Source organism: Callithrix jacchus, chromosome 7 (genome assembly GCF_049354715.1).
Source record: "Callithrix jacchus isolate 240 chromosome 7, calJac240_pri, whole genome shotgun sequence".
NCBI lineage: Eukaryota > Metazoa > Chordata > Mammalia > Primates > Cebidae > Callithrix > Callithrix jacchus.
The window spans coordinates 62,637,938-62,660,798 of record NC_133508.1 but is presented as its reverse complement, the minus strand read 5'-3'; the positions used below and the strand labels follow the sequence as shown (position 1 = coordinate 62,660,798).

At 46.9% G+C, this 22,861-nt stretch overlaps 1 protein-coding gene and 1 non-coding gene across 17 annotated transcripts in view; one reads left to right on the top strand and one right to left on the bottom strand.

The window, feature by feature from the left end:
- Positions 1–3,325: 3,325 nt before the first annotated feature.
- On the bottom strand, positions 3,326–3,408 carry LOC118143471 (small Cajal body-specific RNA 18). Its single transcript, XR_004727683.1, has one exon.
- Positions 3,409–8,524: 5,116 nt separating this feature from the next.
- The window catches only part of PAFAH2 (platelet activating factor acetylhydrolase 2), a 62,860-nt gene continuing 48,523 nt past the window's right edge, over positions 8,525–22,861 (top strand). For 9 of the 16 annotated variants that reach the window (XR_013519877.1, XR_013519875.1, XM_054258954.2 and 6 more), the window contains exons 1-4: positions 8,525–8,598; positions 18,081–18,217; positions 19,469–19,622; positions 20,684–20,780. Coding sequence is in view for 13 of the 16 variants with exons in the window: in XM_054258954.2 (XP_054114929.1) it covers positions 8,550–8,598; positions 18,081–18,217; positions 19,469–19,622; positions 20,684–20,780 (437 nt within the window). In the remaining 3 variants the exon portion in view is untranslated. Of the gene's footprint in view, positions 8,599–9,779; positions 9,917–10,402; positions 10,455–18,080; positions 18,218–19,468; positions 19,623–20,683; positions 20,781–22,861 lie in introns of those variants that run through there. The other 7 variants (XR_013519876.1, XM_078330768.1, XM_078330770.1 and 4 more) reach the window with 3 other exon arrangements.

The following is a 22,861-nucleotide window of genomic DNA, read 5'->3' as shown; positions in this document are numbered from 1 at the left end:
GTGCTTTGCCTGGCCCAGACTGCATAACCTACCCACTATCAATTCCCATGCTTTGCCTAATAAAAATTTCCAGCCAGCTCTTTTCAGAGAGTCAGCTAGGGAATTCTCTCGCTGTCTTGTGCTGCCTCCCTTATGCCCAGGCACAAGCTCCAATGAAGCCTTGTCTGGTTAAACTCTTTTGGCCTCATGTCAATTTCTATTGCATTGACAGCCCAAGAACCCAACCTTGGGATCCAAACCACACTAAAGGTTCTTGCCCACCTTTTCCCCTCTGCCACCTGGCAGGCCCCTGTGTCTCCCACAGCATAGCATGCCCCCTCCTCTCCCAAGAGAGTATAACAAACTTCTGTGAATATAACAAACTTCTTTCTTTTTCTTTAAAAAAAAAAAAAAGAGATGGGCTTCCACTACATTGGCCAGTCTGCTCTCGAACTCCTGACCTCAGGTGATCCATCTACCTCGGCCTCCCAAAGTGCTGGGATTACAGGCATGAGCTACCACGCTCGACCTAACAAACTTCTTTTCAGTGGCGGTCATCTCCTGATCTGCTGGCTTCACCATATCTAAACAATAGTAAGCCAGTCCCTCCTGGCTTCCATCATATTTAGAATAAAATCCAGACTTCTTTCCATGGCCTAGAAGGCCCGCTGAGCTCTGGCCTCTCCCTGCCCTCCAAGCCCTGGTCTCTGCCCTCCCTTGCCCCGGGCTCCAGCCCCACTGCTTTCTTTCTGCCCTCACACCCAGCAGAGCCTTGAGGGCCTTCCTTTGCTATTCCCTCTGCCTAGAACATCTTTGTCCAGAACTCAGCAGGGATGGCTTCTTTTCCATGTCCAGGGCTCAGTTTACGGTCACCTTCTCAGCCAGGAACACTCACCATCAAGGAACAATAACAGCCAACACTTCCTGGAAATTTTCCATGGCCCAGACACTATTCTATGTGCTTTCTATTTACTATTCATTCCTGGAATCCTCACAACTCTCTAAGGCAGATACTGTGACTCTTTCTATTTTGCAGATAAGGAAACTGAGGCTTAGAGAGGTTAAATGACATGACTGAAGTTTTACAGCTAACAATTAGGAAAGCCAGAACTCGAACCCAGCAGCCTCAAATCCTGAGTCCACGCTTGGAACCACGGAGCTGTATTTCTTAACACAGAGTAAGGGCACAATAAATACTAGCATATTGTTGTTTTATCAGAGCCTATGTTTCACCCACCAGTTTTCTTCCTCTTTTTTTTAAAAAAATAATACCTTGACTATAGATCTGTGCAGGCAGAAGCCTGATGAGTTATTTATTTTTTTATTTATTTAGAGACAGAGTTTCACTCTTGTTGCCCAGGCTGAAATGCAGTGGCATGATTTTGGCTCACTGCAACCTCCACCTTCCAGGTTCAAGTGATTCTCCCGCCTCAGCCTCTCAAGCAGCTGGGATTACAGGAATGCACCACCACGCTCAGCTGATTTTGTATTTTTAGTAGAGACGGGGTTTCACCAGGTTGGCGAGGCTGGTCTTGAACTCCTGACCTCAGGTGATCCACCCCCTTGGACTCCAAAAGTACTGGGATTACAGGTGTGAGCCACCAGCCTGTGACTCACATTATTGTTTAATGTGAGGCTAGGTCTCGCTTGGTTGCCCAGGCTGGGAGTACCATAGCTATTCATAGGTGTGATCATAGCTCACTGCATCCTCGACCTCCTGGGCTGAAGCAATCCTCCAGCCTCAGCCTCCTGAGTAGCCAGGATTAGAGGCATGGGCTGCCACCCTCTCCCTGATTTTCTTTCATTAAGTTTGGATTCCTTCACACAAGTCATTCACTGCCCAGTTTGTCCCTCTTGCTCGCTGTTGTCTTAGCCCAATTTAAACTAACTTGGTTGAACCCTGAAGTCATTCATGCCTCTTACTCAGCCCCTCATTTTTTTTGTTGTTGTTTTTGAGACAGACTTTTACTCTGTCACCAAGGCTAGCATGTAATGGAGCAATCATGGCTCACTGCGGCCTCTGCCTCCTGGACTCAAGCGATCCTCCCACCTCAGCTTCCTGAGTAGTTGGGAATACAGGTGCACACCACTGCACCTGGCTAATTTTTTTTTTCCAGTTTTGTAGAGCTGGGCTCAGTGGCTCACACCTGTAAGCCCAGTGCTTGGGAGGCTGAGGCAGGCGGATCACTTGAGGTCAGGAGTTTGAGACCAGCCTGGCAAACATGATGAAATCCTGTCTCCACTAAAAACACAAAAATCAGCCAGCTGTGGTATGGTGGTACATGCCTGTAATCCCAGCTACTCAAGAGGCTGAGGCAGGAGAATCAAAAACAAATGTGTATAGACATGGTCTCGCCATGTTACCTGGGCTGGCCCCTCATTCTTTTAACCAATACCCACCATGCCAGGTGCTGTGCGAGGCCCACAAAAATGAATAAGTTACCCTCACCCTCCCGGAGCCCACAGTCACATGCGGAGGCAGACCTGCACTGGGTCACTTCACTGCAGGGTTACATGTACTGTCCTGGGGATGCCAACAAGTGTCAGAGAAGCAACTGGGAGCACAGAGCAATCAGCTAAGGAGAACATCCCAGAGAAAGTGACGTCTCTACTGGGTTTGAAGGACTAGACAGGAAGCAGATGGGAGAAGTGCAGCACAAACAAATGCATGAAGGTGGCTGAGTGCACACGTGTCCAGGGACCTGCTGGTCACATTGGGTGTGAAATGCATGAAGGTGGCTGAGTGCACACGTGTCCAGGGACCTGCTGGTCACGTTGGGTGTGAAATGCATGAAGGTGGCTGAGTGCACGCATGTCTAGGGACCTGCTGGTCATGTTGGGTGTGAAATGCACGAAGGTGGCTGAGCGCAGGCGTGTCTAGGGACTGGCTGGTCACGTTGGATGCAAAGCAGGCATGAATCTGCCTGGCTGAGGGAAATCGATCCAGATCTTGAAGGGCTTCTGTAACGACTGCAACTTCTGTTGTGGAGGCTGCAAGCAATCCCAGAGGGATTTTATTTTATTTTATTTTATTTTTCCTGGCCTCAATCCTTTTTTTTTTTTTTTTGAGACAGAGTGTCACTGTGTCACCAGGCTAGAGTGCAGTGGTGCAATCTCGGCTCACTGCAACCTCCACCTCCTGGGTTCCAGCGATTTTCCGGCCTCAGCCTCCTGAGTAGCTGGAATTATAGGCAAGTACCAACACGCTCAGCTACTTTTTTTGTGTTTTTAGTAGAGACGGGGTTTCAGCATGTTGGCCAGGCTGGTCTCCAACTCCTGATCTCAGGTGATCTGCCCGCCTTGGCCTCCCAAAGTGCTGGGATTACAGGCGTGAGCCACTGCACCCGGCCCTCAGTCCGTTCTTGGAACACACTCCATCACCTGGTTCCCAGAACTCAGACTGCACAATGGTTACTTCATCATTGGCCAGGGTTCACAGTTACCACAGCAAAGGCCTCTCTATACCTCCCTCCCCTCCAGCCTCGCCCACTGCCACTCTCCCTTCCTCCCCCCACCCGGGTCCCCTGACCCCACTTTACCTGCCATGTTTGTATAACTTTCTCAGGCTCCCAGCTGGCATTGATGCCTACAGTGGGATCTGATCATGAAAGGAAAACAGTGCCCTGGGGACCCCAGAATGCCCTACTCTACTTCATGTGCTGCGCCCCATCTGCTGCCAACCTCTCTGCCCTGCCCCTGTGCCCAAAACCAGTGCTGTGTCAGGCTAGGCAATCTTCCTAGACATTTTAAGCAGGGATTGGCACGATATTGCTGGCAAGGTTTCCACCCCCTCTCCCATTCCAACCCCATCCAATTTCTCCAAAACTACTGAGAACTTGGTGCTCACCAAATCAGCTCATGTTCTGCAGGCCGGCAAGCCTTTACCAGGCATCTGATAGGCTTGATAATAACAAGACTGGAAGCCAGGAAGAGAACATTAAGAGCAGGAATTCAGCCCTGCCTTGGCCTCTAGGTATCCCCGAACTGGCCCAGTTTCCAAGAATCATTTTGATGAGAGATTCTGGGAAGCAGGACATTGTTGAGGCCAAGTAAACTCCCAAAGGCCCGGAAGGAGCCAGAAAGCAGAAAGGGTAATGCCTCCCCATCTCAGGTGGGAGTGAGCAGGAAGTCCAGCTCCTTTCCTTGTGGGAAGTCCCCTCAGCCTGGCCTCCTTCTGGGTTCCATAGCCCCTGCTTCTCTCAGCTAGAGCTTGGCAGCTGACTTGGGGGATGTCCCCCATCTCTACACTTAGGCTTGGCAGACAGGGAATATGAGAGCAGCCTCAAGAACCCAGTTCCCGTCCCTTCCCAACAGCCAGGCATCAAGGTATGGTAGCAGAACAGGGAAATCTGAGTTCAATCCTGGTTTGGCCAGCCATTAACCATAAGACCCTGGGTAAGTCACCTGGCCTCTGCATACCTTGGTTTCCCAACCTGCAAACTGGGGGTGGAGCTACTGACCTCTCGGAATCACTGTGGCAACTGAATGAGCTCAGGTGTACCAAGCACTTGGCACAAACATGTTCCTTCTCAAGGTTAGACGCTGGCATTTGGCATTCTTTAGGTGGAGTGGGGCCAGGGTGGGCATTAGCTGGACCACACAGATTCAACTCATATTTTGGCAGAGAAGACAAAGGTATGCAGGGGTGACAGGGCATGGCAAGGTTGGAGAATGTTGTGTTCCCAAGCAGTTTGCTGTCCCTGAAGCGAGGGGTGACCAAGAATGAGGAGATGGGAGATGAGACAAAAAAGACCAGCTAGGGTCAGGATGCGAAGGGCCTTGAGCCAGACTAAAAAGCTTAGGCTCCACATGTACCCCTTAAACTTAAAAGTTGGAAAGAAAAAACAAATATATATATATATATATATATATATATATATATATATAAAATAAGTAAAAGGCTTGGGCTCCATTTCAGGCTCCCCGTCACGGGGTGCAGGAGTGAGGACTGTGGAATGTGAACCAGGCAGACCCGGTTGCACATTTCAGTTCATTTCATTTAGCCTAGTGCTGGGAGGCTGCAGTGAGCTCTATTTGTGCCACTGCACTCCAGCCTGGGTGGCAGAGCCAGATCCTGTCTCTTAATTTAAAGAAAAAAAAAAAAAGAATAGGCCAGGCACAGTGGCTCACACCTGTAATCCCAGCACTTTGGAGGCTGAGGCAGGCAGATCATGAGGTCAGGAGATAGAGACCATCCTAGTCAACAGGGTGAAACCCTGTCTCTACTAAAAATACAACAAAATTAGCTGGGCATGGTGGCACATGCCTGTAGTCCCAGCTACTCAGGACGCTGAGGCAGGAAAATTGCTTGAACCCAGGAGGTGACCATGAGCCAAGATCACGCCACTGTACTACAGCCTGGGCAACAGTGTGAGACGCCATCTCAAAAAAAAAGAAAAGAAAGAGAGAGAGAGAGAAAGAAAGAAAGAGGGAGAGAAGGAGAGAGGGAGGGAGGAAGGAAGGAAGAAAAGAGAAAAAAGAGAGGAAAGGAGAAAAAAGGAAGGAAGGAAAGGGAAGAAGGGAAGCGAGAAAGGAAGGAAGGGAAGGGAAGGAAAGAAGGAAGGAAGGAGAAAAAAGAGAAAAGAAGGAAAGAGGAAGGAAGGAAGAAAAGAGAAAGAAAGAAAAGGGAGGGAGGGAGGGAAGGAAAAAGGATGGAAGGAAGGGGAAGGAAGGAAAGGAGAAAGAAGGAAGAGAAAGAGAGAGAAAAGGAAAGAAAGAAAGGAGAGAGAAAGAGAAAGCAAGAAAGAGAGAAAAAGGAGAAATACTATGTTATCTGAAGACGGGGAAGTTGGGCATTTAGGCACCAACTCTCTTGATGGTTGAAGGTTGCCTCTGAAGTACGTAACGCACCTGTTCCTCCTGGTTCATAGATACCTAAGAAAGCTCTCAGGCAAGGAAGCCAAGAGAAGCAGGCTCTTGTGTGGTGGGGCCCTGAGCATGCTGAGAACTACCACACTGGGAAGGGACTCAGAGAAGGGATGGGGGCTATGAGGTAGGTGTCAACACTGTCTGCTGTTACCTCCTTGAGCCTCTGTTCTCTCGTCTGGCAAATGGAAAGGATATGAGATAGTTCACATGAATATTAAATGTAAAGTATTTGAAAGTTACCTAAGGACATGGCTGACACATAGGGGATCAATAAATGGTAGGTATGCTTAGGGTCAGCTCAGATGCCAGTTCCTCAGAGAATCCTTCCCTCCCGCTCCGTTGTGAGTAGCTCACTCCCTTCATTCTCCAACAAAGCAGCATCCTATTTCCTGTGAAGCATTTTAACATAGTATATAATTATCTCAGTTACGTATTTGTTTGAGGTTTTGTTTTTGTTTTTGTTTTAGAGACAAGGTCTCACTCTGTCACCCAGGCTGCAATGCAGTGTCGCAATCATAGCTCATTGCAGCCTCAGACTTCTAGGTTCAAATCATCCTCCCACTTCAGCCTTGTAGTAGATAGGATTACAGGCACGCACTACCATGCCCAGATATTTTTTTTAATTTTTTTTTTTTGTTTGTTTGTTTTTGAGACAGTCTCCCTCTGTCGCCAGACTGGAGTGCTGTGGTGCAATCTTGGCTCATTGCAACCTCTGACTCCCTGGTTCAAGCAATTTTCCTGCCTCAGCCTTCTGAGTAGCTGGGATTACAGGCACATGCCACCACGCCCAGCTAATTTTTTTTTTTTGTATTTTTAGTAGAGATGGGGTTTCACCATGTTGGCCAGGATGGTCTCGATCTCTTGACCTCTTGATCCACTTTGCCTTGGCCTCCCAAAGTGTTGGAATTACAGGCGTGAGCCACGATATCCAACCAAGACAAACCATTTCTTTCTTTTCTTTTCTCTCTCTCTCTCTTTCCCTTTCTCTCCTGTTTCTCTTTCTCTCTCTCTTTCTTTCTACAAATCATTTCTACATGCCCAGCATGCAGCCCAGAATAAACATCACCATATGCTGGGATGTAAGAAAGAGGAAGGCAGCCCCTGAAGTCCAGGGGCCAGTCTGACACAGCCAGGCCTTGGCCTTGGCCTGTTGGACATAAACAACTTCATAGAACATCAATAGCAGACATGGCCACTCTGTGACTATGATAATCAAAACACAAACAGGACAACTCGTAATCGTGTCTGAACACAAACAAAAAATACATATTGTCCAAACCACGAAAAAGACCAACCATCCCCCTATCGCTGCCAAAATGAGAGACTGCTGCTTCTTGCCTATGACAGCTTTAGCCTGGGTCTAGCCTCCCCTCCTTCTAGGTACATTTTATCAAGACCCCAGTTATAGAAATACCCCTGCTCTTGACAGCGTCCAATCTAAAGCCAAGCCCTGCTTCCTTAAACTCTCCCAAATTATCTAACAAAAGCTCAGATTCTGTAAGTCCTTTCTTCCACCCTCCTGCTGAGATGCCCCCCACCCGCACCGCCCCAGTACCATTTCCCCATTGCCTGCACTCTCCCTTGTTGCAATGAGTAACTAATACAACTTGTTTAATTACAGGTGCGTTTCTGGTGGTTTTTGACTAGAATGCCGTTTTCATAATTATCACCTATCGTTGAGCATGAAATATTATTGTCAAAGTTAAAAAATATTGCTTCTCAAAACTAGTTGATGATAAGAGAAGGAAAAGTAGTTGTTCCTTCTGGAAAATGGGTGGGGTTGATGGATTATAAACTGAGAAACCAACCTTTCAGGATATTGGAAACGTTCTCCATTTTGAAGTAAATGGTAGTTACAGCTAATGTTTCTAAGAAGTTAAGCTGTATACTTAAGATTAGTGCACATTACGGCCAGGCCTGGGGCTCACGCCTGTAATCCCAGCACTTTGGGAGGCTGAGGAGGATGGATCATGAGGTCAGGAGTTCAAGGCCAGCCAGGCCAAGATGGTGAAACGGTGAAACCCTGTCTCTACTAAAAATACAAAAATTAGCTGGGTGCAGTGGCAGGCACCTGTAATCACAGCTACTCGGGAGGCCGAGGCAGGAGAATCACTTGAACTTGGGCAGTAGAGGTTGCAATGAGCTGAGATGGCGCAAGCCACTGCATTCCAGCCTGGGCAATAGAGTGAGACTCCATCTCAAAAAGAAAAAAAAAGATTAGTGCACATTACACATTTTATTGTATACCTATTATACCTTTATTTAAAAAGTTTTGTCCACTGGTGGGGCGTGGTGGCTCACACCAGTAATCCCAGCACTTTGGAAGGGCAAGGTGGGCAGATCACTTGAGGTCAGGAGTTCAAGATCAGCCTGGCCAACATGGTAAAAACCCATCTCTATTAAAAATACAAAAATTAGCCAGGTGTGGTAATGTGCCTGCAATCCCTGCTATAAGGGAGGCTGAGTTAGGAGAATTGCTTGAACCCAGGAGGCAGAGGCTGCAGTGAGCACAGAGCAAGACTGTCCTCCCCACAACCACAGAAAAAGTTTTGTCCACCAAACTTCAGCAGGTAGTGGGAGAATAGAAAATCCAAAGTTGGTCACCCAAATACCAACTTGAAGCAATTTAGCGACAAAGGAAAGGCCAGACTTGGGACAGTAGGTGGCAGCGGACTTTGAAGGGAACTTCAGGCTGTTGGAGGATGAGATCTATGATGAAAATGCTGGAAAATCAACCATTTGCTAAAAAAGGTAAAAAAGCATTTGGGTTGTTTATCCCAGAAAAGGCTGGCTTGGAAGGAAGTGTGGTTAAACTCAACTGTTTTATTTTGCAACAGGGAAGAGTTTGTGCCCAAGGAATATCTTCCTAACAGGGACAAAGGAGGTAAAGGAGGCAGTGGCATGCCTGTCCCTGGGGAATTTTAAACTCAGGTCTGGGAGTAGGAGACTTAAGTGACCTCCAGCTGTCCCTCTCATGACCAGGACCTCCGGCTTGTCATGAGAGTTCTGGCCAGCTGCGCAGCACGGATTAATGGGCCAAAGGGAGCCGCTCTCTGATCCGTACTGAGCTTTTCAGGTTCTGCAGTCGCCGCCATCAGCCACAGATTTAATGAAAGCCGGGGCTTAATTACCACAGTGCAACGCTGCCAAAACTCTCTCCGGATGCTTTATCTTGGCTCCTGGAAGGATGGGGGTGACAACAAGTGTGTCGGCAGGAGAGGAGAGCCTAAAGCAGGGACCCTGGACCCTGGTGATTCGAGGGAATGTGGGCTGCAAGAGTGGGTGGAGGGGGCGACTGCAGACTCAATACCTGACCTCAAAGAGCTCACAATGTGTCGAGTTAAAACCTCTAATCCAGGAGATAGCCCAAGGCAGTGTGAGTCAATTTCCACGTGTCGTGGAAACTTTGGCGGTGTGAACAAAGCTCCTAGAGGAGGAGGGTGGGGAAAGGGGGCGTGGGGGCGTGAAGGTTGGGTAAGGAAGATCTTGAATGTCAGGCTAAGCAGTTGGGGCTTCATTTCGTAGATAGTAGGGAGCCATCGAACGTTTTTGAGCTGCCGGAACGATTCAAATTTCCTGTGGAAGTTTACTTAATCCAGGACTCCTGAGGGATGGGCTCTGCCTACCCCCCACTCCTCCCCCTCCCCCCAAGAATATCTCCTTCCATCCCTCACACTCTGCTGCAGCCAGCACTGGACTGATTGCCATAGTCTGAAATGTTCTGCACAGTCTCTGTACTCCTGGCTACATTCTTTCCTTCCGGTCTCAAAGTCAACACCGCTCCCTCTAAGGAGCCCTGCGGACACCGCCCTTTTCCCCCAAGCCTGGGCACGGGCTCCCACGCTGGCCGTGTCTCCCCATGAGATCACAGCTCTGTGCTGTCATTATTCATTTGTCTGAATTCTCTGCTAGGCTGTGATTCTGTGGAGGCTAGTGGGTATCGCGTCGCCAAGAGCCAGCATAAGGCAGTGATGTCGGGGTGGATGCAGTCCCGCAGATCGCTCGGGTTCCTCCCCTTTCTCGGCCAGGAAGTCTTTTGAGGACAATGGAAAATCACAGGTGTCAGCAGGTCTAGGCTGGGAGGGAATGTCCCGTTAATTGAATGAACAGTCTGTTATTCTTACAGGAAGCAAAGTGTGCAAAAGTCACAAGACAAACTCCGATCTCCTCCTATCTCCCTGACAATAAAGCGAAGCGGGGGCCATTTCTAGGCACGCCTGAGGACTATTTGAGGAGGTTGAGGCGGAGGGTTACACATGGGATTACAAAAAACCCCTCCGCTCGAGAGCAGAAATAGCGGCGGCTCCTCTTCAGGCCACCAGGGGGAGGAATCGCACTGCATCCCGAGCCTTGGGCGGTTTCGCACGACAACGATGGGGGGGGGGGTCGCGTTGATATCTGGGAGTTGTAGTCCTACATTGTAATGCGCAATCTCACTTTCTGCATATCGAGAGTTGTAGTTCCAGAGTGAGGAACAGGACGTGCTTCTAAGCGTCCCTGTTGAGCCCTGGAAACTACAACGACCAAAAGGCCACGGGCTCCTGGGCGGTTTCTCGTTTCCGTCGAGTCAAAAGTCTGGGGCTGCTTCTGAGGGATTAGCTCGATCGGTAAGTTTGGTTGGAGAAAGCCTCTATATGTCAATTGAGCTCCCTACAGACTTTCCTATCTGTCCTGGTTTGGGGCCTCGGAGTCTCAGTCGGAGGAATTGCACATTAATCTTTGTCCTTTCCGTTTTCTTTTCTTTTTTCTTTTTTTCGCCCTCTCAACCCAGCTTTTCCCGACTTCGGGAAGAACCGGGAAGAGAAGGGCATCCTTTCCGTTTTCTATTCAGACACTTGTAGCCACCCACTCCCTTGACCCTCCCACGGTCGCCTCGCGCTTTCACGGCCGGCGCCCCTGGAATTCCCCCCTGAGCTCCCGTCCCAGGACTCAGCCCCCGCAGCCCTACCTTGGACCCCACAGCCCTATCCTGATTTCTCGGCTCCACCCTGAACCTGCAGCTTCACCCGCCCTGAACCCCGGCTTCTTTATGCTCCTCCACCTTTGGTGGACTTTGCTCTTACTCTCAATTTTCTGTTTTTCACGCCGGTGGAAGGAGGGTCTCCATTCCTTCTTCCCAATCCGCGATTACCCTGGATTTGAAGTCAGCAGACCGGCTCCTAGGCCAGCTCTGCCTCTCGCCCTCTGTGACCTTGGGCAAATCATACAACTCCGGACTCAGTTTCTTCCTTTCTAAAACGGAGTATGACTGCTGCTCCATCAGTCTCGGGGTGAGGAGTGTTGTGGAGCCAACAAGTTAGTATGTGTATAGATGTCTTTTAAACTGTAAGACCCTCACGAGAGACAGAGATTATTTTTATCACAATTGTTAATGCTCCGGAACACTCTTATCACGGCTCTGGAACACTCTTATCACGGCTGTTTCCTAGCTCTGCCACCTTGTTGCTCAAACCCATCGCTTGAGCGCTTGGTGTCTTCATTGTCTTCTTAGACAATATTCTGGATGATATTCCTTCACTTCTTCCAGAGACCAAAGGTCAGGCCAATGAGCTTTTAGTCTCCAGAGAGCTTTGTCTGAAAGGAAGCACCAGTGAAGTGTGTATTTTGGACTGTATCCTGAAATATCCAGTGATGAAAGGGCCACACAGCTGGCAGAGCAGCAGTCCTCTCCTCACCAGAAACAGGGCCCCAGCAGGAGAGGACAGCTGCAACCTAAGCCCCATCCATTCCCTCTGGGCTCTTCTAGACCTGTTCAGTAGACACTGGCTTTGATATGATAGGGCTGCCTCAGGCCTGAAAAGGCTGGTGGGAAAGAATCCGTTTTGCCAAAGGGCTTAATCCAGGAAAAAATAGAGACCTTGGCTAGGAAAGAGAGACATAGCATTGTTAATTAGTTCCTAACATTTTATAAGCACTCAAAATGCCCCAGGCCCTAGGCAATATTTTCACTTATGAAGTATTCATTTTACATATAAAGAACTTAGAGAGGCCGCGTAGTTAAAATAATTATAGCTGCCTCCTATGGTTATATAGTACCTTCTATGCATCGAGGGCTTTACAGGCAGTATTTAATCCTCATCAACAATCTCATGAATAGTTACTATTTCTTTTTGAGACCGGGCCTTGCTCTGTCAACCAGGCTGAAGTGCAGTGGCACCATCTTGGCTCATTGCGGTCTCTGGCTCCCAAGCTCCAGCAATCCTCCTACCTCAGCTTTTTGAGTAACTAGAAATACAGTTGCAAACTACCACACCCAGCTAATTTTTTGTTTTTTAATTTTTTGTAGAGACAGAATTTTGCCATGTTGCCTGGGCTGGTCTTGAACTCCTGCGCTCAAGCAATCCTTCCCACTTGGCCTCCCAAAGTGCTGGGATTATAGGTGTGAGCCACTGTGCCTGGCGTAGTTATTATTTCTGTTGTGAGAATAAATTATCAGAGGTTTAGAGTTTGAGAAATTGTTCAAGATCACACAGCTAATAAGTGGCAGGGGTAGAATTCAGAGTCATCAAAACCTTTTCTTACCCATTATACCATATAGCCTTATTTTTAGATCAAAAACACAAAGATTAAAGAAGGCTTGAGATGGGTTTAAATCAAAGCCAAATAAAGGAACATTTATTGAATCCCAACTCTGTGGGGAAAGCATGCAAATAGATGGTTTGGCCTACAAAAAAGTATAAAACCCAGGGTTTTTTTGGGGATTTTTTTTTTTAAAGGGAGTCTCACTCTGTCACCCAGGCTGGAGTGCAATGGCGTAGACTTGGCTCGGCTCACTGCAACTTCCGCCTCCCGGGTTCAAGCGATTCTCCTGCCTCAGCCTCCGGAGTAGCTGGGACTACAGGCACCTGCCACCATGCCCAGCTAATTTTTGTATTTTTAGTAGAGATGGGGTTTTACCATGTTGGCCAGGCTGGTCTTGAACTCCTGACCCCATGATCTACCTGCCTCAGCCTCCCAAAGTGCTGGGATTACAGGTGTAAGCCACCACACCCGGCCTATAAAACCCAGCCTTTACCCCTGTAGTGGATCTGAAGAGATAAAGCATAAGTGTGCCAAAAATTAAATAGTATTCATTGGGTAAGTTAATTACTGAGACTAGCTGTAAGCAGGGCACTGCATTAAGTCTAGTGATAGGAACATGATTCTGGGTGGCCATGGAGATTATACCCAGTGAAATCGTTGTGAAAATGACTCAGTGTATCCGTAGTTGGAACAGAGTATATACTCAGTAAATGTCTGCTGCATGCACACGTGTCTGAATAAAAGAAAAATTCATCCAGAGACACTCCTAATCAAAGTCTAGAACAGAGGTTCTCAAACTTTGCTGATTAGAAACACCTGGGAAGCTTTTACAAATGAATTGACCCCTGGAAATAGTGGCCCCAGAATACACATTTTTGAAAAGCTTCTTAGGTGATTGTGATGATGGGTTCAGGAACCTAAGATCTAGATTCTACATGGACCACTGTTGCAGGCAAGTCACTAGAATAGGTATTAATCCAAGAGCTGCGCTAAGGTAACCTGAGATTGGTTACCAGATAACGGATGTGGACCCTGATCAGAGATGAGAGGAGGAAAGATTGGAAGGACCTGGGAAAGCTTCTTAGAGGACCAGAGATTTCACTGGGCCTTGCTGGATGGAGAGGCTTCTGGACAGGCACCGTCATGAACCATTTACACAATGAGCAAAAGAAGGTAGAGACAGACCGATTTCCTTGGAAAATTCCATGACTTTTATTAGAAATGACTCTAGATGCTTTGTGTGAATGTCTTTTTGGCAAAATTTGCAAGTCAGATTGGATTTTTCCATCTCTCCATCCTATTTGGACATCAATCAATGTGAGCCTAGGAAACAAAGATTCATTTTCATCTTAGCTTCACTCTGGCCAACTAGCTTCTCTAGTTTTTATTTCCAAACAATTTAGTTGATGATACTCCCAGAAGCTTTCCAGGAGCACCAGAGGGTTCTGCTCTCCTCTGGCCATTTCTGAGTCTCCTTATCCTGATTCTTGTCTTAAGTACTGTTCACTATGCAGGATGAGACAAAAATCTGTTCCCATAAGAGGCTTAAGGACTAGTGTCCTGGTTCCCCAATCTTAAAACCTGACTTTTTGGCTCTTTTTTTTTTTTTTGAGATGGAGTTTCACTCTTGTTACCCAGGCTGGAGTGCAATGGCATGATCTCGGCTCATTGCAATCTCCGTCTCCTGGGTTCAGGCAGTTCTCCTGCTTCAGCCTCCTGAGTAGCTGGGATTACAGGCACACGCCACCATGCCCAGCTAATTTTTCTTGTATTTTTAGTAGAGACGAGGTTTCACCATGCTGACCAAGATGGTCTTGATCCCTTGACCTCGTGATCCACCCACCTCGGCCTCCCAAAGTGCTGGGATTACAGGTGTGAGCCACTGAGCCCGGCTGACTTTTTTGGCTCTTGACTCCCCAGATTGACTCAGTGGACAAATCCTAGTGTTTCTGCTTTTCACTCATCAACACGTTTCTTGGCTTCCTCCTAAGAGTCAGGTACCACACCAGCTGCTTTGAATGCATTATTTCATTTTATTTCCATCGCAACCCTATGAGGATGGATAGTGTTCCCATTGTACAGATGGAGAATCAAGCTTAGAGAGATCAGATTACTTGTGTAAGATAAGAAAGCTAGGCAGGGCTGGGATGGTGGCTCACTCCTGTAATCCCAAGCACTTTGGGAGGCTAAGGTGGGAGGATCACTTGAGCCCAAGAGTTTGAGACCAGCCTGGACAATATGATGAAACTCTGTCTCTACAAAAGATACAAAAGTTTGCTGGGCATGGTGGCAAGCACCTGTAGTCCCAGCCACCCAGGAGGCCAAGGTGGGAGGATCGCTTGAGCTGGAAGGGTGAGGCCACAGTGAGCCACTGCACTCCCGCCTGGAAGATGGAGCGAGACCCTGTCTAAAAAACAGACAAACAAAAAAAAAACCCAAAAACTAGGCATCAAAGATGCTGTGCCTCCAATGTGGTTCTTTCAGACTGTCTCTCATGGACATGACCTCATTTCCAGAGTAGATTCCAGCTTTTTCGCTTAGCCCTTGAGGGACTGCTATTCCCCAGATCTGATCACAACTTTCTTTTCTCGGCCTTGCCCGTTTCTTACACAAGCTTCCTTCTTACTGCACCTTTGCTCACTCTCTCCTGCTTGAGAGAGCCTTTTCCATCTTCCCCTGCTCTCTACTTTCAAGCTAAAGGAGCACTGTTTCTTCTCAGAACTCCTGTGGTCTTTTATCTGCCTCTCTTTTATAAGACAGTTGAACTTGCAGCTGCTTCATTGTCATGTGAGTGACATGTGTCTTGTGGCTCCAGCAGTAGGTCTTTCATGTGTATACCTCAACAACAAGCGGTGGGGAAGGTCAGGGTCCAAGGCTAAGCAGAGCTCATCCCCCTTCACTCTGGCTGAACAACCCACTGACATCAGGAGCTTAGCTTGTTTTTCAAAAGAATTGGGTTTGTTTTTTAAATTTGCTAAAGAGAAACAAAGACATTATCTGTAGTAGAAAGAAAATAATGTATTATCTTTCAAAGTTAAATAGAATGATGTTAGGATTATTGAGACCAGACAGTGGCAGCTGACAATGATTGTGTGCTGTAATAATTGTTCCACTTGTGACTCTGAGCAGCTCACTTAATCTCTCTGGACTTTGGTGTCCTCCCTGGTAAAGCAGGTGTATGTACTGGGAGAAGGGGAAGACAATTGCGGGGAGGATTGACAGAAATGCTCTCTTAGGTCTCTTCTTATTCAGACATGCTTTGACTGGAACTCCCGAATCTCTCCCAGAGCATCTTAAAGAAAGTAGAATAATTTAATCATTAACATGTGGACCCCAGACTCAGTGTATGCATTTCTTTTGGTTGCAACCAATAGAAATCTAACTTCGGTTGGTTTAAATAAGAAAGGGAGCTTCTTTGTAACTAGATTCATCGACTCATGTAACTAGAAAGTCTAGGAGTGGGTTAGGTTTCAAGTATGGTCTAATCTGTGGATTCTTAATGTCTTCACAAATAGGACTCTGTTTCTCTGTGATTCTCCCAGTTTTGCCATCCACCGTGGGTATCTTCATCCTCAAGGTAGCAAAAATGGCTGCAGTGGTTCAAAGCCACTTGACAGATGACAGCTGCACATCGCAGATAGTTTAAAACAAGGAAGAACCTTTCTCCATTCAACCATCAAACCAAAGTCCCAGGCTTTACTCCTGATGGACCAACCTAATGCCATATGCCCACTCTTCATTCAAATACTGACCAGAGAATAAGGACTGATTGACTCCAGTTAATGAAGGCTCAACCCTGGAGGTTAAGGAAGGGTCAGCCCCACATAAATTATAAGGCAAGGGATACTGGGAAGTTTGACATCCTCATGTTACAGCCACATTGCCCATGATCAAATTCTGGCTCTGCTTGCTTATGTTCTTGGGTAAATTGCCTTTGTCAAGCATCTGTTTCATTGTCTGTGAAATGAGATAATAATACATGTCTCAGAGGACTATTGTAAGAATTAAATTAAATAATATATGAAAAGCACTAAACATAGTTCCTGGCACACAGTAAGTGTGATGATGATGATGGTGTTGGACGTGGTGAAATTGAAGAGGGATAGGGGAGCACTGGCCCCAATTTAGGAAGCAGCTGAGCTGTAGGAATGTTTTCTAGTCAGGAGCATGCACAGCTGTCACGCTGAAAGCTTCTATTTGATCTACTGCCCACATCTTACTTTTCCATCTCTCTGCTTTTTTTCCTCTGAGGTTTTTTTTCTATAAGTGCTTTCTTCCTCCTCTGCCTCTCAATTTCCCCATCTTTAAAGGCCCAGCACAAGTGCCATACTATATTCCATAGTTTAAAGCTGGGTGTGGTGGCTCTTACCTGTAATCCCAGTTACTTGGGAGGCTGAGGTAGGATTGTGTGAACCCAGGAGTTTGACACCAGCCTAGACAACATAGCCGGACCCTGTCTCTCAAAAAATAAAACAGTTTTAAGAAAAAGCTTAGGTCATTGACTTTGCATATGTATAACTGACTCTCCCCGTGAACAGGACTAGTAATGGTTAAGAACTCAGTTTCTGGATTAGGCAGAACTGGGTTTGCCACTAGGTAACTTGGGGAAGTTACTGAACCTCTCTATGCCTTAGTTTTCTCATCTGTAAAACAGGGTTTTTTCTGTTTTTGTTTTTGTTTTTAAAACAGGGTCTTGTCACCCAGGCTGGAGTGCAGTGCACTGCAACCTCCACTTCCCAGGTTCAAGTGATTCTCCTGCCTCAGCCTCCCAAGTAGTTTAGGACTATTGGCGCCCACCACTGTGCCCAGCTAATTTTTGTATATTTAGTAGAGACAGGGTTTTGCCATGTTGGCCAGGCCTGTCTTGAACTCCTGACATCAGGTGATCTGCCTGCCTTGGCCTCCCAAAATACAGGCCTGAGCCACCCCACCCAGCCAAAACAGTGTCTTAATAGTATTTACCTCAGGCCAAGCGTGGTGGCTCATGCCTGTAATCCCAGCACTTCAGGAGGCCGAGGTGGGCAGATCACAAGGTCAGGAGATCGAGACCATCCTGACCAACATGGTGAAACCCCATCTCTACTAAAAATAAAAAATAAAAAAATTAGCTGGGCATGGTGGCATGTGCCTGTAATCCCAGCTACTTGGGAGGCTGAGGCAGGAGAATCAGTTGAACCCAAGAGGCCAAGGTTACAGTGAGCTGAGATCATGCCACTGCACTCCAGCCTGGCGACAGAGTGAGACTCCATCTCAAAAAAAAAAAAAAAAAAAGTACCTACCTCAGAGAGTTGTTAACAGAATGAAATGATGTAATGTATATAATGTCTATAAAGAGGGCAGTACAGTGCTGACCATAAATAATGGGTCTTTGTGGTTACTGTTAGCCTCAGGAGAGGCAAGTGTGACAGTCTCTGCGGCACTGCTGCTATGCTGCGCACATAGCTGCTGGATAAACATTTGTTAATGGGCTGGGAGGAGTATGGATGGCTCTCTGTCCTCTTTACAGCCATCTCCTCACCCCAGCAAAATAAATAAAACCCTGTAACCTTGGAAAAGGCAATGTAGCAAAGTAGAAGGTGCAAGATTTAATGAGTGACTGGCAGGGGGGATGGGGTGCTAAGGAAGGGTGGACAGGGTGGCAGATGACACTTATCAGCAACAGGAAGCCAAGAGGAAACCAGCAAGAGGCTGTTCTGTGTTCCCCCATCCAGCCAGCAAGTTTAGCTCCGCCAAGTCATTTGATTCACCCGGTGATGAAATGGGGGTCAACCAGTCTGTGGACTTTCCACCTGTCACAGGACCCCATCTCGTAGGCTGTGGGGATGTGATGGAGGGTCAGAATCTCCAGGTAAGTGTCCCCAGCTCCCTTCCTTCTGTCTGCACTGCTTCGGCTGGCACTGTGACTTACTGATTACAACTCTCATTCTGCACTCCCATGGGGGGGAAACCGAGTTAGAGTGGGTCTGGATTTGGTTATTAAGCCTCCAGCACTGTGTTCTCTGAGCTTTTTCTTCCCCTTTCCAAACATTAGAAATATCCCAATAGACAGAGATAATGGGTTCATTTTCCATCTAGGAGGACAGGGGGAGTGGCTCTAGCTTCAAAGACAGCTCGCAGTCTCACCTTTCTTGAAGGCAGATGCCTGATCTTGAAAGTTTTGATCTTTTCATAATCTGAGTGTATGAGAGGAAGAGCCATGGGCATGTGCCTTTGGCCTTGGATCCCTGACCTGGGTAGGACAACTTCCTTTTCTCTCTCCTGCCTTGATCTGTTTTCCCCTCCATCTTTGACTTCTGGACTTGTCCTCTATCAGATCCTCGGACTCTTTCAATTAACTAACATATATATATGATATATAACAACATATATACTTATGTATATATAATAGAAACAGGATCTTGCTATGTTGCCCAGGCTGATGTCTAACTCCTGGCCTCAAGCAACCCTGCTACCTCGTCTTCCTAAAGTGCTGGGATTACAGGCATGAGCCACTGTGCCTGGCTCAGTTCCTAGGTCTTTCTCTGCTAGCCTTTGGACTTCCTGTCTCCCTTGAGAGGCGCACACTTCCTAGTAATCCCTCACCTACTCCCATGTAAAATGAGTGCTGTTGCTTCCCAAAGGCCATTCTAGCAGTGGCCTGGATGAGCTACCAGTGCCACCCTGTTCAGCCCAAGGACTAATCTCTAACTCCTGGGGCTCCTCCAGGCCTAGGCTCAGTTGGAGGACTAATCTCTAACTCCTGGGGCTCCTTCAGGCCTAGGCTTAGTTTGAGGACTAATCTTTAACTACTGGGGCTCCTCCAGGCCTAGGCTTAGAGCCAGATTTAAATCTTAATTGTCCCAAGCACTCAAATATTTTTGGTGCCCCCTCCCGCAATGTAATTCAAGATACAGTTGTCTATTTGAAATAACATAAGCTTTACATGTATGCTAAAAATCAAATTGCTTCTTTCCGAATTTCTGAATGTAAAATTCAGGTATGCTAATTGAACCTCAAGTTTCCCTGTTTTGCTGGTGCCCCAAACACCTGCTGAGTGTGTCTGTTAAGAAATCTAGCCCGGGCTCCTTGCTCTGAGCAGCTGCTCTCTTCTTTCCTACAGGGGAGCTTCTTTCGACTCTTCTACCCCAGCCAAGAGGCGGAGGAAACCATGGAGCAGCCTCTGTGGATTCCCCGCTATGAGTACTGCTCTGGCCTGGCCGAGTACCTGAAGGTTAATAAGCGCTGGGGCGGCTTGCTATTCAACCTGGCTGTGGGTAAGGGCTGGCCTGACCTCTGCATGCTTTCCCAGTTGTTTGGTTATGTTCCTGGGAGATCCCCAGGTGGACACAGTACCTTACAGCTTGCAGTGTCCAGCCTTTTGTAAGGGGTATCCATTAGGCAGTGCAGTGTGGAGAGTTGGGAGAGAATTACATATGTAAGAGTTTTGGTGATTAAGTTAGACTTTCCTGGATTCAAATCCAGAGTTTATAATTTACTAGCCCTGGGTTTTGGACAAGTTACTAAACCTGTCTGCATACCTGCCTTTGCAGGTTTGTAGTACAGGATGTATGTAAAGCCTTTAGTGCAGTGCTTGGGACATAGAATGTGTTCCATAAATGGCACTGATTGCTCGTTTATTCAGCATGTTTTAATTCCTACTCTATGCCAGCTATTGTGTTTATCAAAGAAAGGTCCTTAACTATCAAGGAGCATACAGTCTCCTGCAGTTTTCCCTCCAGTCACCCCTCTTCTGAGCAGGGTAACATTGAGTTACCCCAGAGTTGTTCAGTACTGCCCCTTCGGACTTAGCTTTCAATTTTTTTTTTTTTTTTTTCCCTTGGAGACAGAGTCTTGCTCTTGTCACCCAGGCTGGAGTGCAATGGCACGATCTCGGCTCACTGCAACCTCTACCTCCGTGGTTTAAGCAGTTCTGCCTCAGCCTCCCGAGTAGCTGGGATTATAGGCGTCTGCCACCACGCCCAGCTAATTTTTGTATTTTTAGTAGAGATGGGGTTTCACCATGTTCGCTAGGCTGGTCTCAAACTCCTGACCTCGTGATCCACCCGTTCGTGATCCACCTCAGCCTCCCAAAGTGCTGGGAATACAGGTGTGAGTCACCGTGCCCAGCCTAGCTTCCCGTTTTCTATTGTACTCACTCTTCATAGGTAAGAAAGGGAGAAAAAAATAGGTGATTGACTGCTCTGAGTTGTTCAGGGGCCCATGGTGGTTCTCCAGAAGGGAGAAACACATGTCCCCACCCATACCTGTACTCGGGCTGCCCTTGGGATAACAGCTTTGGGGCAGCCAGAGATTCTATAGCCCATGTCTCTGCTAGGATCTTGTCGCCTGCCTGTTAGCTGGAATGGCCCCTTTAAGACAAAGGACTCTGGATACCCCTTGATCATCTTCTCCCATGGCCTGGGAGCCTTCAGGTAAGAGCTTCTTTCCCTTGGACCTTGCCATACTCCTTGCCTGGTGACAGCTACTGAGTCTTAGCTTATTCTCAAAGGGCAAAAAACAGACATTTCCATCTGCTAGCTCTCTTATCTCCCATCTGCTTCCTCCCGTAGCATTGGGTTCACCTTCTCCGGAAGGCTTTTTTCAAAGTCCTTTTAACTTTGTGGAGCCTTTCAGCAGCCTTCATATGCTTTACTTCTCATGGTCCAGCATTTATGTAAATATACACTTTCAGCTTTCTTCCTGTGTAACAACCCAGAAATGCTAGAAGGAGCATGAGCTTTGTGATCAGCGTGTCATTTATTTATTTATTTTAATTTAATTTTTTTCAGACAGGGTTTTGCTCTATTGCCCAGGCTGGAGTGCAGTGTTGTGATCACAGCTCACTGCAGCCTCAATCTCCTGGTCTCAATCGATTCTCCTGCCTCAGCCACCAAGTAGCTGGCATGTACCACCACGCCTGGCTATTTTTTTGCAGAGATGAGGTCTCAATGTGTTGCCCACACTGATCTCAAATTCCTGAGCTTAAGTCATCCTCCCGCCTCAGCCTTCCAAAAGTGCTATTATAGGTTTGAGCCATCGTGCCCTGCCAAGAGTCATTTATTCAACATGAGGGTCCATTCTGCGTGTGGCACTGGCATAGTAGCAAATAAGATAGACTTGCTCCCTGCACTTGTGGAGCCAGCAGCCTAACCTGCAAATCTCAGCCATATCCCTTGTGCTCTGTGTGAGCCTGGGAAGGTTGTTTAATTCTCTGAACTTAGATTCCATCATCTGTCAAAGACGAATGCCACTCCCACAGGGTGGTTTGTGAGAATTCCGTTCAGTTGACACCTACTAGGTGCACACCCATGTCGGTTCTCCTCTCATGTTCTCTACATGGAGTGATATGGTGAGGTGAATTGTAAGATCTCCTTTATCAGACTTGGGAAACTTTGGCCCAAATTTCATTATTCATTTATAATTCTTCCATAAATTCTGATTTCTGCACCTTGATATGTTATATAAATAACGGTAGTACATGTGTTCCTATTTAAGCTTGTGAATGTTCTCTCTGTTCATCTATCAACATGTATGTCTAGTTTATGTCCCAGAATGTTACACATCTCAAAGGCATCTGTTTTTGCTGCCCAGCCCCCAAACCATTGTCCACACTGTAGCCAGAGAGATCCATTTTAAAATGAAATATGTTCCTGTCATTCCAGCACCTGAAGCAGTACCCAGCATATAATGGGTACTCAGTAAGTATTTGTTGAGTGAATGAATGAATGTCTCTTCTTAAAGTTTTTAATAGGTCTTTGAACTTAATTCTGTTCTTCTCATGGTCTTAACCTTGATTCAGGTCCAAGACAAAGTTTCCAGGCTCATTCCTTGCTATTTGCCCCACCGTAGCTCTCCAGACAAATTGGACTTTTTGCCTGGATTATTCACCATTCTGCTCTTCTCTTCCTCTTCCCCCTCTTCCTCTTTTCTTCCTAATTTCAGATTACCTTCAAGATCTTAGTTTGGATGTCATTGTCCTAGGGACACCCATCCTGACAATTAACCTATTATATTAATTTTCCCAGAATGTGCTTTCATAGGACAATCTATACTTCTCAGCATTTAACATAATTCTAATAAATAAATTACTCATGTAATTATTCTTTAATGCCTGTCTTCTTCACTGGATTGTAAGCTCTTGAAGGCAGAGACCACATCTATCTTCTATTGCTCCAGTACCTAGGACAGTGCCTGGAAAGTAGTTGTTTACCAATAAGTATTTATTGAATGAATACAAGGGCTGTGTGTGTGCTAGGTTCTCATTCATTCAGCAGACATCTGTGGAGCATCTGTGCTGTGCCAGCCCCTTGGCATGAGAGGAAGGTGGGACATACCAAGATTAACAAATCAGGGAAGTCGCATCTGCTAGAGGAGCAGGAACATAAACTCCCGTAACTGTAGCCAACAGCAGGAAGTGGAAAGTAAGAATGGAGATAAGGTTAGAAAGGCAGTTAGATGGTTTTTGATGCTGTTTTCTTTTTTTTTTTTTGAGATGGAGTTTCGCTGTTGTTAC